Below are 14,681 nucleotides of genomic sequence, written 5' to 3'. Positions count from 1 at the left end.
TGTTTCAAAAGGCGATTCTGTGATGATATTTCGAAGGAAGGAGAGGTTTCAGTTGGCACTTGACCAAGCTTAAACCGAAGAAATATGGTCCTTACAAAGTGCTCAAACGGATCAATGATAATGCCTATGTTATTGAGTTACCGGATTCCATAGAATTTCAATATTTTTAATGTTGCAGATTTATATGAGTTAGTGAAGATGAGGTTCTTTATCCAGATCATAACTCGAATTGAGTTCTTGAGTGGAAGGGCGATGTAGAACAAATGGCAGATTTTATCGCGGTTGAGCAAGAAAAGGGACGTGGTGGGAATTTACAGTGTCGTCCGAGCTCCGATTAGGGAGCAAAATACCATTTCGGAAAGGGCGATGCCACGAGTCAAACTCACTTTGCTTTTGTGATGTACGATGGATTTTGGCATTCTGGAGTCGTTTGGCCTTTCAAAACTGCATTCAAAGTTCGAAGTTAATTCCAAATAAATTCTGTTTTTCCGTTTCGGAGTTACATAGTTAATTCCCAAAATAAATTCTGTTTTTTTTCAGTTTGATTCGTATTAAGTCTCGAATTAATTCTATTTTGGTTTTAATTGTATAACTCCCAGCCTACAAGGTTGAAGTTGTGTATTTAGGCGGGTTAGTCTAACGTTTTTTGCAGTTGATTTTAGTCAAATTAATCAAAGAGAGTTTCTCTTAATTTCTGGTGGATTCAGTTTCCTTGTTACTCAAGGTTTTCGTTTGAAACCTTATTTGCTTGTGCTGCGTCAGGTCGTCTCCATTCTTGGAGGAATTGAAGGATGACATTGTTAGTGGCAAGGATTGAGGCATGGCCACAACTTCTGACATGGCTCTATGATGACTTCCTAAAGCCAAAAGAGGACAAACATATTTTGTTTGGGCTCATTTTGTCCTCAAGATTGATGAATGAGTGTGCCCATCGCATTAAAGAAGGGACCCTTTGGATCAGGTGAGAAAGCTTATGTGCGAACATTACGTGAGAACACTGTTGGATCTAATCTAACGATTGCATCAAAAGCAATTGTAAGTGTAAGTGTTGTATTAGAACGAGGCCTTATTCTCTCTCCTCCCTCCAAAACGTCGAGTCGAAAATAGACATCCCCTCCAAAACAGATGTCTCTTCCAACCCAGCTATTCGGTTTGTTCGACTAAGTGGCCAATTTTTTTATTAGCTTTGATTGAGCAAGGCCAATAACACTGAAGAAGCGCCCTGTTATTCCTATTCGATTCCATGAGAACACAGTATAGCCCTCATTTTCTCGGTTTCTCATTCGGTATTTCGGTTGAAACATTCGGTCTTTCTGGTCGGAACATTCGTCAATCCTTAAGCAACGTCTTGAGTTGGAAACTGGTGACCGCGACCGTTGTGCTGTTCTCTTGGTTTTGAAATCGTTGAGCACGGTCGAAACAGGGTTGAGGAAGAAGAAAAGTGTGTGGGGTTGACTTCCAGGAAACAGGGGTTGGAAATGACTCACGAGGTAAGTGATATACTGTATTTGCCAAGTTTATTATTGGACATAAGCATGAGTTACATCATTTTGTATGTTGGTCTTTAATATTTCACCAGAGAGCCATTTTCATATCATATGTTAGTTAATATATATATTTTGAAGCTCTTTATACTGTATTTGTCAAGTTTATTATTGGGCATAAGCATGAGTTATATTAGTTTGTATGTAAGTCTTTAATATTTCACCAGGGAATCATTTTCATTTCATATGTTAGTTAATATATATATATATATATATTAAAGCTCTTTGTAAGCATGTGCCAATGTTGGTATGATGGTGGTTAATCAAGGTTAAATTGCAAGAAGCTGTGAAATGGATTGTGAAGACAAGAGTTACACGGGAAGTAAGATCATGATTGAAACCAAAATTAGCACTTGAATTTGATTGCGATGATGATGTGTTCAATTTCTATAGTATGTATGTTGCGGAAGGCAGTATTGGTGTTCTATAACGAGGACGTGCACAGCAGCGTGGAGAGGTAACAAGGAAGGAATATGTATGTTGTAAACAAGGGTATGCTTTGACAAGCAGCTTTGTTAGTCGTAAGAGAAGACAGCGAGGTTGTACTCGAACTGGTTGCAAGGCTAAACTTGCGATATTGAAGATGGAAGACAAGAATAAGTACATTGTTGTAGGTTTCAATGAGGTACACAACCATGACATGACCACAGTTAATAAAGTTCATCTATTGAGATCTCACCATAACTTAACTGAGTCTACAAAGGTCTATAGTGCAGATATGAGCAAAGTTAATATTCCGGTACATAAACAGTTAAGCCTTCTTGAGATGCAAGTAGGGGGATTGGAAAATGTTAGGTTTGTTAGGAGAGATGTCTATAATTATCTAAGGGACGTGCGTGGAGAGGTGATTGGCCATGATGCAGAGTTGCTTAAGGAGCATTTTATGGCAATGCAAGAAAAGAATGAATCCTTTTATTTCAAGATGGAGGTAGATTCGGAAGGAAGGATGGGTAATGTTTTCTGGTCAGATGCAAGGTTAAGACGAGCTTATGGGTTTTTGGGAGATGTGGTGGTATTTGATACGACGTTCAACACGAACCGCTATGGGATGGTCTTTGCACATTTGTTAGGCATTAATAACCATCGGCAGACAGTGTTGTTTGGTTATGCATTCCTAACTAGCGAAACCACAGATTCATTTGTATGGTTGTTAGAGGAATTCAAGAAAGCCATGCCGGGTAAGCCACCCAAAATGATCATCACTGATCAAGATGCAGCCATGTCACAGGCAATTGTTGTAACTCTTCCGACAACATTCCATAGAAATTGCATGCGGCATATCTTGAATAAGATTAGAGAGAAACCCGGCAGTGGAGAATGTTTTTCGGAAATGTGCAAATGCATATGGGGTATGGACAAGAAAGAAGAATTTGATGCGAAATGCGAGAAAATCATCACAAACAATGGGCTACAAGACCATGCGTTGCTGAGCTCAATTCATGCTATGAGGGAGAATTGGGTTCCATCACATGTAAAACATGTGTTTTTGGCTGGGATGTCAAGTAGTCAACGGGCGGAAAACTGTCATTTATTTTTCCAAAAATATATTAACCGGAAAAACACATTGATGGAATTCATTGTACGTTTCGAGAGAGTTCTTGCTTCACAAAGACACAAGGAGTTAATAGCTGATCATGTTGATAACAATAAAAAACCTCCACTACCATTTCAAACACCAATGCAACATCAAATGGGACACATTTACACTCGGGAAATTCTGGAAATGTTTGAGAGGGAAGACTTCAGAAGTCTTTATGCTTATTCGAACTTGTAGAGCAAGATGAGACGCAGATCTGAATCTGGTAAGTGAGCGGGTAAATCGGGGTGACACGGATGAAGGAGCTTGTGCATGATAAAGATGCCGATAAAGCTTATTGCAGCTGCAAAGGATTTGAATTTTGGGGTATTCCATGCTGGCACATCCTAGCATTCTTAAGAATGAAGCAGGTTGAGCACTTTCCAGACAAGTACATATTGAAACGATGGCTTCAAAGTGCGAAAAGCAGTGTAATATATGATAAGAATCACAAAGAAGTTAACAATTGTGTTGATGGTTTGCTTTTGGTTAAGAGATCGAAAGTTTACAAAGTTGCAAGTGATTTGATTGATTCGGCTTTGTTGTGTGATGAAGGTTTTGAGTTGCTGGAAAAATCTTTTGAGGACATTCGTGGGAAGCTTACAAGTTTGGTGTCATCAAGAGCTCATGTCGAAGAACCCAATGGTTTTGTCGGAACTAGTTATCCCCAACTCAGAATCAAAGATCCACATCGAGTGAAAGTAAAAGAGTACGAAGAGTTAAAGGAGAAAAAGAGAAGCGTATGCAGTGCAGCGTAGCGTCGGTGCATTGAATGTAGGAAGGCAGTCATGATAAATGGAGTTGTCCAAAACTTGCGAGCCTGTAAGTGAATATGTATTATATTGTGGTTTGAAATTAATGTTGTTGATGTCTATTATTTTTTTCCGATGTGGCAGCTCTTCATCTTCTGACACATAACTTGGTAGTCGATTAGTGAGAATTTGCAGCCCACTCAGAGCCGGGACGGTGAACCTACTATGGCAGAGTCATTTATGCAAGAGTTTGATTTCATGTATGGTCCTGGAGTTTGAACACTTATTGATACTTATTTACATCATTTTTGAAAGTATATGGAAGCGTTAGTGAATCTTAGGTAAATGCCTCATGTCCATGATACTGAACTATGGTTTATTAAACACATAACTATCTGGAAGAGTTTGATTTCATTTGTGGTCCCGGAGTTTTAACATTTATTGATACCTATTTACATCTTTTTTGGTCGTGAACGGCACCATGCTTTCAATGCGTAACCTTGAGTTGCTGGAAAAATCTTTTGTTGAAGGTGGATGTCCTGGATGTCCTCTAGGGCTTTGGGATTTTCATAACCTGAAGCCCTTGTTTGAAGGAGAATGATTCTACACAAATTTGCAATGGTTGCAATGAATATGAAAATATCCAAGGGAATCTTGAAACCATGACTATGTGTCAGTAAGAGAATCTTGAAACAATCACTATGTCTCTGTAATGTCTCAACCAACGAATATATGTGTCAGAGAATCTTGAAACAAATTGTCTCCCCACCAACAATGAATTAAACAAAAAATTGTGAGCACTATTACGAAATGAATGCTTATAATCCGGAAGTTAGTGATCGAACTGTGATTGAGCTCCAGGTTTGATAGCAGTGTAAAACGAAATTATAAGTTACACGTAAGCAAGATCGGGCATTAAAATTAACGGTAACCCAGATCGGGCATTTTAAAACAAACAACTGCTAAGGGATTGCCTACCAAGTGATATGGCTATCACCAGTCATTATTGTTGCCTTTTGTTGGTTGGTGGCCTTGCTCTGTTGGGTGTGCACCGCTAGAGATGATTTCTTGTGCAGCAAATGGGGTTATGGCGTCCTAGTCAATATCTTTGTGGACATCTGCAGTGAACCGTCGGAATTTCTCAAAACCTTCATTGAAAGACACAGACATTGCCTGGCCTTGGTTGTCGCCTCCTTTGTGGATGCTCAAAAATTCGTACGTAGCATCCTCCTCTGTCATATGCAAATCCTCTGTTATGTGCTTTCTTCTTTGGGAACGAATTCTCTGCTTCTCTTTTCTGATAGCAGGGCTTTGTTAACTTGCCGAGTCAAATAAGCCAACCACGCACAGCTCGACACTTTTGAGGTCCAATAATGGACCAGGAAGAGTTGTGTTCAGTTTATTCTTCATGACATTTATTTCCCTAGCAGGATTATCGAGTCCCCTCACTTGCAAGGAGGTTAGAAGAGCAGCGGTGGTGGAGGCACCTTGGATAATCGGGGCATATTCCCATGAGCCATCTGAGTCCCCAGATTAAGCTTTGGCGCTTAAAGTGGCGGACATGTTGAAAAAATCGTCAGATTGGGGATTCGGCTAAAGGTTCGTATGCAAAAAAGACGACTAGAAAGAAGAAAAGAGAGATGTAAGGCATGAGTATCCCATAGGCATAAAACAACGTTTATATATTATGTCCAGAAGTTTTCCATTTAGTTTTTTCTCCTTTTGTCCCATCACTTTATATATATATATATACATATTTTAAGTAATCAGAGTATTTGATTTGGTTAATCACAGGAGCCTCGCATGATTAGTGAAAATGTTAGCACGCACTTGAATTAAGATTTATCAAGTTTGAATGAGTTCGTAGCAATTTACGAAATTTTTTCCCGATTTTTGTATATTTAGTTACGAAATTTGTAAGAAAATAGCAATATTCATTTAAATTCACACGGAAAGGAAGGATGTGGCATGGCCTCTGGCGTACACGTGTGCACCTACTAAAGGGGGATGCGGTCAGCTGTCGCCATGTGTGTTATTTCTTTATGTTTTGAATTTTGTAATGCAAAATTATTTAAAAAATGGTAATAAATAGGAGAAAAATCGGAAAATTGCCCGGAAAATTGCTTCCAACTCCTTGTGCCGTTACAAATCTGGGAGAAGCTATAAATCATCCAAAGTGATTATGAAAACTCAATTTCGTACTTAATTTCATCTGATGTGACAATACAGAGTGAACACTCCATCGTTGGAATATGGTGAGAACTTGTTTTCCTTTGAACCGTAACATTATATTTTGCAAAAATTAGAAGTATACTTCCTTAGTGTTCATTATCTAATTTATAAAAACACAAGTATCAGTTTCATTTGCTTCATATATAATTGTTCGGAAAAATATTTCTATATTTTCTCCTTTCAATTGACAAACATAATATGGTTCTTGTTATTTCATTGCTAAAATTATATATTTGAAACCAATAAGCAAACCTCTAAAATGCCAAGTTACGAACATAATTAGCTACCATATAAGTGATCAAATAAATGCTCAAACCTCAAAACTCACCCAATTACTTAAAAAATGGGAAACAAAGCAGACTTCCAAATAAATTTATTCAGCACTGTATTTACTAATATATTTTTCTGCATAGCTACATTATTTTATTCAAATGACCCAAAATGGAAACACACAAGAGCATTTACCTCATATATAAATATGCTATGAACATACAGAGTATCGACTAAGTTTTATATTTTATATTAGTAGATTATATTGTATACAAATCTTAAGCCACAATACTTATTTATTTAGTTATCTTCCAACATATATATAAATATTGTTATATTGTCTTCTAAGTATGTATTCTATATATTCATTATGTTGTCTTACTGCTCTTTTTTCTTTTAAACATAGTAGTTATATAATTAGTTTTTTCTTCCCCTAATGGGGCAGGCTATGAAAATGACATACCCACCCTCGATTCAACCCATTGCCATCCCTAAATGAATGAGATAAAGCCAACCCTCCATTACTTGATTACTATGCGACATAAATACCTGGATTATCAACAAATCCACCTCTGTTGTTTATATTCCATGCCTTTTAGGCGTTATAAAATAACACAAAGAAATATGTGATCAAAAAATAGTATAAACAAACTTCATAAAAGCACAACAATTTATGTAGACAAAAGTACGCTTAAAAAACTCAAAATAGTTCCCCATTTGTTTACTGTTGTCCTTCACATCTTACAGATTGGATACATTACCTAAGAACTATGGAACACTTTAAACCACAGTTTTTATACCTTCAGAAGCCTACACAAAATGCCAAAAAAGCGAACTCAAAATGAACCACACATTTGTTCCGAACAAAATACCGACAACCCCAAAATGAACTTTATCTAGGGACGGTTTACTCCATGGCGATCCCGTCCCAGTTGTAGCAGGACAACACATCTTGCAAACTCGAGGAACATGTCAAACCCTTTGCGTGTTCATTTCCCTATCTACAGACTCATTCGAATCTTGAACCTTTGAACACCTTTTCGTTTAAGCCAAACCCTCACTTTCATTCTTTGGATTGATCGAGGGTGGAATTTCGCTTTCTTTTTCTCCTTCCCCAATGTTTCTTGATACCATCTTAGACGTATCTTCAGGCGTTTGATTTCCATGATGAACGCATCATACCTCATCTTGCCGATCCGAGCTACATCATTGTGATCCTCAGATGAAAATTTTATGGATTGTCGCAGCTCCATCAGCAACATCTTCACTTTATTATTCCTCTATGACAAAGTTCGCATTTTTTGGAGTTGTTATAAGTATGGGGGGAATTTTGTAGGGAACCCATTCTGAGTTTAGGCTTGTTTGGAGCAAGTGGAGGTGCAATGGGAGGTAAAATACTCTTACATTGGTATTTATAGAGCAGTTCCCATTTTCATTTTACCCGCAACTTTAGTTACCTTGAGAACTGGTGATGCCATATTTGCATTATTTGTATCATATACGATACTTTAATTTTCTTTACAATTCGTATTTAGTATCATATTTGCGAAGATGAAACTGTTGACTTGTCATGTTCAAATGTAAGTTACCTTCACAACTTGTGATGTCATATTTGCATTATAAGTACCATAAGCACATTTTTTTGTTTCTTTACTGGTGATATGAGTTCATATTTAGTATCATATTTCAGAAGATGAAATTGTTTACTTGCTCATGTTAAATTCAGATTAGCTTCATAATTGGTGATGTCATAAACACTGCTTTCATTTTCTGTACTGTTAATGGTACGTTGATATGATATTTTGTTTCATACTTTGCTGTTAAATTATTTGCATAATCATTATCACAAAAAGTATATTTATTTTTTGACTGCAAATGTTGATTAGTAGTATCATAAATGCGAACGCCCACAAGGTGTACCTAGACATGGAGTCGCGAGAAGACCAATTTACAGCCAAAACCTGGATCATCGAGGTGTGTGAACTGTCCTTTCAGTCATATCGGTTGGGAAACGAAGCCAATAATGCATGATCTAAACCCAATGTTGTCTTCGTCCATAGTTTAGGTGACGATGGTTCGTTCCAATATATTCCTTTCTTCTTGATTTGTCCAGACACACCGTTCATTGTTCCTCCACACACCTTTTGCACTCCCTCTTCTCCAACAGCCCAGATGGACATCCTAGCAGCGGCATGGTTTAAGGTGCTGCTTTTGGATGCAAAGCACTCCTCTGAAAATCTATACAGCTTGGCGGGGACATGCAAGTTATTTGAAGAAATGCTGAATGATCCTGAGGTTTGGTGAACCGTGTCTATAAAGAAGTACTAGTGGCATTTTGAATGGTACGGGTTTTATCAAGAGAAAATTGTTGAGTTCTTGCAAAAGTGCAAGGAACACAACAATCCAGAAATCATTTACAGAGAAGCCGTAACTCAATTCTTCATATTCAAAGATAATGAGGCTGTCAACAATTTCCGAGTGGCGGCTAAGGCAGGGCATATGGAATCCTCCTACATTGTTGGCTTGCTAGGGCTGGTGAACCCTACAGAGGGCGAAGAGGATGCGATGGAATGGTTGTGTCATCTAAGCAAAACGAAGAAAATTGACATGCAAGTATGCAGGGCATCATTTTTTAATCGACTGATGAGGTATACCATTTCGGGCGTGGTGAGTCCTCTAACTCTTGCAAAGTTTACTGCTAACAGATATTTTTTTCTTACCTACATTAATTGTGAGGGTGTTAACTATAAGGGTGATCGGGACTAGTATTTCAAATTCTCATGGGAGGCGGGTGACTACTCGACACGGTGGCTGCTGGAACTGTGAACCCGGCAAATGGAAGAGAGTTTATGCTGCTTCGGGGCAAAATCCGTAGGGAGACCTGTTGGATTTAATAAATTAAATATCCATGGTATGATATAGGTATTAAACTGTGTTTTGGGTTTTATTTGTTTTTAGTTATAGGGGAAGTTTACCTTCTATTTAATGTTTTTAATTCAAGGTCTGTTTATGGTAATGTTGTAGACGTTTGTGGTTTTAAGTCCCGTTTATGGTTTAAAGGTCTATTTTTGTAATCAGTGCACTTTTAAGATCCAATTTAAGTACAAGTTTGTAGACGTTTGTGTTCCATAGACCTTTGTAGCTTGCGTGCATATGTTTTGGATGGTTTTGGGTCCTATGGTTTGACTATGTGTTCTGAACTGGGGAATTGCTGGTTGGATTCGAAGCGATCATTCGTTGAAGATGACAAACACCAAAATACCGGGAGGTTGCATGTTGTCAACGCATGAGGGATTATCCTTTCAGTCAGACCAGGTCTGAGCCATCCTTGATCTTCTAAGATACTCTGGTGATCCTTTAATTACATTTTCAATTTCCCACATTTCCTGATTTGTCCTGCATTTGAAACTATATTTCAAATATAAAAAATAGTTTAAAAAAGAAATCTGAAATTCTATTTTCACTAACATAATGATTTAAATATCGAATTTAAGGGGGGAAATAAGTGTTGGGTTTTTCCCCTTCACATTGGAAATTTGTCATGCAATGTTTACGATTGTTGCAACAACAACAACAAAAATACAAAATTTCAATCCAATAATCCGGAAATCCCTTTTGACTAACAAAATGATTTAAATAGCATATTTAACTAAAAACTCCTTGAGAAGTATAAGTCAAAACTCATAACGGAGTATTCATCTGATACATACTGAGGAATTTTCCCCATATTTTCTGAATTTTCCTGTATTTTTACGATTTTCTGAAACAAAAAAAAAAGAATAAAATACACACGGAATGCCAAGTGGCGAGCGAGTGGGGAGCTGCAGACATCAGCGACACTCGACGCATTCCCATGTCGCCACACGACCCTTTTCAAATTTTTTTATTCATTTCCAATTAAATATTCATTTAAAATCGAATTAAAGGGGGAAAAATTCTAGAAAAAATCCTCCGGACTCGTGACGACATTTCCTTCCATGAAATATCCGGAAAAAGGTTGCGTCATATAAATATCCATATGGAATTAATGTGATCAAACAAATAAGAGTCTAGGGTTTGAAAAGTGTACTAGTGTTTTCATTTGCATCATCCAACACTAGGGTTTGTTCCCTAATTTTATTTTTCCCTCACACCAAAATCCGTTATTGTACTTTCAGTACGAAGTATTCATCCCGATAAATACTTAGGAATTTCCCCATTTTTTCTGAATTTTCTGTATTTTTTACGATTTTCTTAAATTAAAAAAGGAATAAAATACACACGGAATGCCAAGTGGCGAGCCGAGTGGGGGCTGCAAACCTCAGTGGCACGCTGAGCATTCCCACTCCGCCACACGCCCCTTTTCCTTTTAATTTTTGTCTTACTTATATTTTCATTTGATAAACGCCTTTAAGGCTACGGTTTAGGGTTTACTGTGGAGTGTTTAGGGTAAAAAAATTATTAAAAATTCCCCACATCAATGCTTTTTATTTTCCCGCTCATGCATTAGGGTTAAAAAAAAATTTATTCAACTTTGGAATTTCTCACTCACGGATTGTCATGACCAAAAAAGGCGAATTCAAACTTCAAACTCCATATATGTTTCGACCAAATAATAAATCCAATTCCTTTTCAGAATTGGAGGAAAATAATTTGGGGGTTTTGACCAAATATTTGGAAGGGTATAATTCTTCTGTTTTCTTTATTTTCAACTCTGGGCAAAGCGATGTCGATTTCTTCATCAAACACTGAAGCAAAGAGGTGTCGGCACTGCAATGCTGAGATGGTGAAGCTAATTTCCAAATCCGAAAGGAATCTGGGCAGACCGTATTGAAAGTGCTTCACAACATATGTAAGTATAATCTTCCCAAACCTCGTATGTAAAACCGAATAAGCTGTATATAATAAACAGTAAATCCAAACTGAAACTGCTCTAGATAAAAGAATATGGTCGATATTGTAATCCCTGAAAAATGTAGTTTTTTTATAGGAGCTACAAGGTGTAGTGGCTATGAACGGGTGACATAGCCAACACCCCAACCAATCTGACATTCAAAACCAGGTGTATGTGAAGGAACTTATTGCATATCTGAAGTAATTCGTATTATCTTGAAGGGCGTGTTTGTGAAAAAGTAAGAAATGTTTTAGGTTTAAGTATTTGTTTTGTAATTTTGTAATCTGGACAGTTGCACATAGGACATGTTTGTGCCTAATAAATCACGGTCCTAAAGCCCGAATGGACTTCCTCTCGGCCCTAGCACCTACTCATGAACCAAAGCGCCACGTTTCGTTAAGCATTGCCCTCCTAAAAACAAAAGAAAAGCTGCAAAGCGAAACCTCTCGGCCTCTCGACCGCGAAGTTATTGAGTCGAACCGAAGGCCGTAAAGGCCATGACCGAAGATATCTGATCTAGAAAACTTCACCTGATCATTAGTCTTCATAACAATCAGGCTTCGTATAATAGAAACATAAATCATTGAGTTGGTCCGTGCTTCCTATAAAATTCGTCAAATAATGGGTCACTAAAATCTATTGGAGTTGATTCGTCATTATTCGACGGTGATGTCCTGCATAAACATCAAACACAAGCATATAAAAAATTTACCTATTCAAATTTTAGGTCTTATTATAAATAGTGTTAACATGTTACGGTGTGTTTTAATTTCTTGGGCATTGTCTTCTATCATGACCAATGTGTCCACACTCCTGACAGTGTCTAATCCCTCGCTTCATTGCCTTTTCCTTTACTCCCGTTACTCGTTTCAACCCTCCATTGCACCTTACTCTCTTAGGGTCTTTCATATATTATGTTTGAGAGCTGGACCCTCCAACTTCGTTATTACTTGGTTCATCCTTCAACAACTTCAACTTCACCCTCAAAATTTTTAGAGTCTCTGACAGTAGCTCACATCCTTCTTCACACATTAATGCATCCTCAACCACATATGAAGTAAGTCGGGACATTGTACTCCGCTTTATTAAAAGACCATGATCTGCTGAGTCTTTAATTTCGTTGCCATTTGCATCTGACACCAATCCAGATTTCGCAGTTTTCTTCCACCTCTTCAAAATGTATTTATCGGGCATATATTCAATCTGGTCCCTTCTGAACAATGCTAGGATGTGCTTGCAAATAATTCCAACAAATTCAAATCTTTTGCATCTACACGATGCGTGGTCAGAATCTTTGACATATACGACTTCTGCCACTCTTGTTTCCCAATTTCTCCTTTCGCTCACATTATAGACAACTTTAGAAGCATCCTCTGTTTTGAGCTCTAGGAAACATGCTATACTTTGTATTAGTTCTTGCTCAAACTTTTGAAACATTGTCCTTGTGTACAAGGTAGCCATTTGTTTGTTCATTGGCATCGGTAGAATACATTGAGCCACTTCAAATGCATCTACGTGATCAACAACTAACTCTTTTTGACGTTGATGAGAAAGTGCCCTCTCAAATCGTATTATGAAATCCATCAACGAATTTCTCCTTGATATGTATTGCTTGAAAAACATGAGAACCTTCCGCTCTTTAGCTGCTTGACATTCCATGTAACAACCCGGTCCTTAATTAATATTTAATTATTAATTTATTCCAACAAAAGACCACTATACCTCTATAATATTTTATTAGTTTAAAAGTTGACTTTTTGACCGAGAAGGAATTTTGGGATTTCAGTTATACCGTTGCGTAGAGCACAGCGAGATGAGTCCGTAGACACATAGTGGACTCAAATCAGAGTTGTAATGAAGGAGTTACGATTAAAAGAAGTTCAGTGGCATAACCGTAAATATTTCAAACTTCAGTTTTTAAAATCCAGAAAAACCTAGATTTTTCCTCTCTCTAAAGTTGGAGCAGCCGACTTTAGGAGAGGATTTCTCTCAGCTCCGACCACCAAATTAAGCAAGATCAGTGCCAAACGAACCACCTCACTTCCCTCTTTCAGTCTTAACCCATCCCAGCCGTGATCCGCGGTGTGGCCGCCGAATCGACCACGAAACAGCGGTGGAGGGCGATTTTTAGCAAACTTTGGGAGCTCGTTTGGAAGCCTCCGGCCACCAAATCGGACGAGGGAGGTATGGTTTTCTAGCTATTTTTCATGCTCTAGCTGTGGTTGGGTAGGATTTCAGAGATTTCAAGCGTAGATCATTCGATTGTTTAAGTTATGTTTGATAGATTTTTGGGTCCTTTATTTCGACCACTTCCGGCCAGTTTTGGGGTATGTCCAAGAACAAAAGTTGTTCCAAATGGGGTATTTTACCTAAGTTAGGAGTTTGGGCTGGTGGTTTGGATTTTTTCAGATTGCCAAGAATTGATCAAGCCACCCACGCTGCGGCGATTGGTAGAGACCACTTTCAGTTCTAGAATGATCCTTAGGTTGTCACGAGCGTGTAGGAATTCGTGGATCTCAATTTGGTTAACGTTTGAACACCGAACGGATCTCGCATATTGTGTGTTTTCCGGGTTCAATAGTTTCGAACCGTTGGATTGTAACCATTTTCGGATATATTGACCTAGGTAATTTCAGGATCGTATAGCATTTGATGGATAGTAAAATGAAGTCTCGGATACTCCAGAAATGTTAGCCCTAGAGTGAGGTTTATAGTAAAACAAACCAGATTCTGAGTCGGGAACAAAGGAAAGAACTACGTGTGGCTTGATCCCTCGATAAGGGTACATAGGCAGCCTACGATTATCGGTAGCGAGCCACGAGTTAGGGCTCGGGGTTTATGTTCTTGTTTTGGCATTTTGGTCATTTCGACCCACGGTTACTAGGTGTCGATTTTAAGCAGTTCGACCGGATTCCAAAGTAGAATTTGGGTCGGTCATTTCATTCCAGTGGTAAAAAGTGTCATGCGTAGGCTGCAACCCAAGATTCCCTTAAATCAAACATTGAACTTAGCCATGGATGGTTAGTCAAACCAGCCTTTGTAACCACACTATTCCATTTTGCATCAAACTCATCCTTATTGTCAGTATCCCATATGGCTTTCTGGAATTCACGCCAATACTCCTTATAAGCAAAATGTGGTAACTTAATAAAGAACTTTGATGTGATGTGCTCATATGCAAAATCGATGAAATGTAGTTGGGAATGCTATTGAAATCGCTGTGGTCATTGCCGCATCTTGATCTGTAATGATCGTTTTAGGTTCACCACCTGGCATGGCTTTCTTAAACTCTTCAAACATCCAAATAAACGACTCAGTCGTTTCCTTGCTCAAAAATGCGCATGCTAAGAGAATTGTCTGACCATGGTTATTAACTCCAAACATTTGTGCAAATGTCTAGTCGTATCGATTCATGTTGAATGTGGTATCGAATA

General features: G+C 38.1%; 2 protein-coding genes across 2 annotated transcripts; both read left to right on the top strand.

The window, feature by feature from the left end:
• Positions 1-2,127: 2,127 nt before the first annotated feature.
• Positions 2,128-3,318, top strand: LOC107881370 (protein FAR1-RELATED SEQUENCE 5-like). Its single transcript, XM_016795010.2, has one exon. It carries the CDS (start codon positions 2,128-2,130, stop codon positions 3,316-3,318), a length of 1,191 nt encoding a protein of 396 aa, XP_016650496.2.
• A 59-nt stretch (positions 3,319-3,377) lies between these two features.
• LOC148917850 (protein FAR1-RELATED SEQUENCE 1-like) lies at positions 3,378-3,878 on the top strand. The gene has a single exon (XM_089050418.1). It carries the CDS (start codon positions 3,378-3,380, stop codon positions 3,876-3,878), a length of 501 nt encoding a protein of 166 aa, XP_088906544.1.
• The last annotated feature ends 10,803 nt before the right edge of the window (positions 3,879-14,681 follow it).

The sequence above is a fragment of the Prunus mume genome, linkage group LG4 (assembly GCF_029339155.1).
Source record: "Prunus mume cultivar Tortuosa linkage group LG4, ASM2933915v1, whole genome shotgun sequence".
In the NCBI taxonomy this organism is placed as follows: Eukaryota; Viridiplantae; Streptophyta; class Magnoliopsida; order Rosales; family Rosaceae; genus Prunus; species Prunus mume.
Note: the sequence above shows the minus strand (reverse complement) of the source record. Positions and strands in the feature narration are given on the sequence as shown.

What these genes read in the sequence shown, in the direction of transcription:
- LOC107881370 (XM_016795010.2), top strand. Translation starts at nt 2,128, where the DNA reads ATGGAAGACAAGAATAAGTACATTGTTGTAGGTTTCAATGAGGTACAC.
- LOC148917850 (XM_089050418.1), top strand. Translation starts at nt 3,378, where the DNA reads ATGAAGGAGCTTGTGCATGATAAAGATGCCGATAAAGCTTATTGCAGC.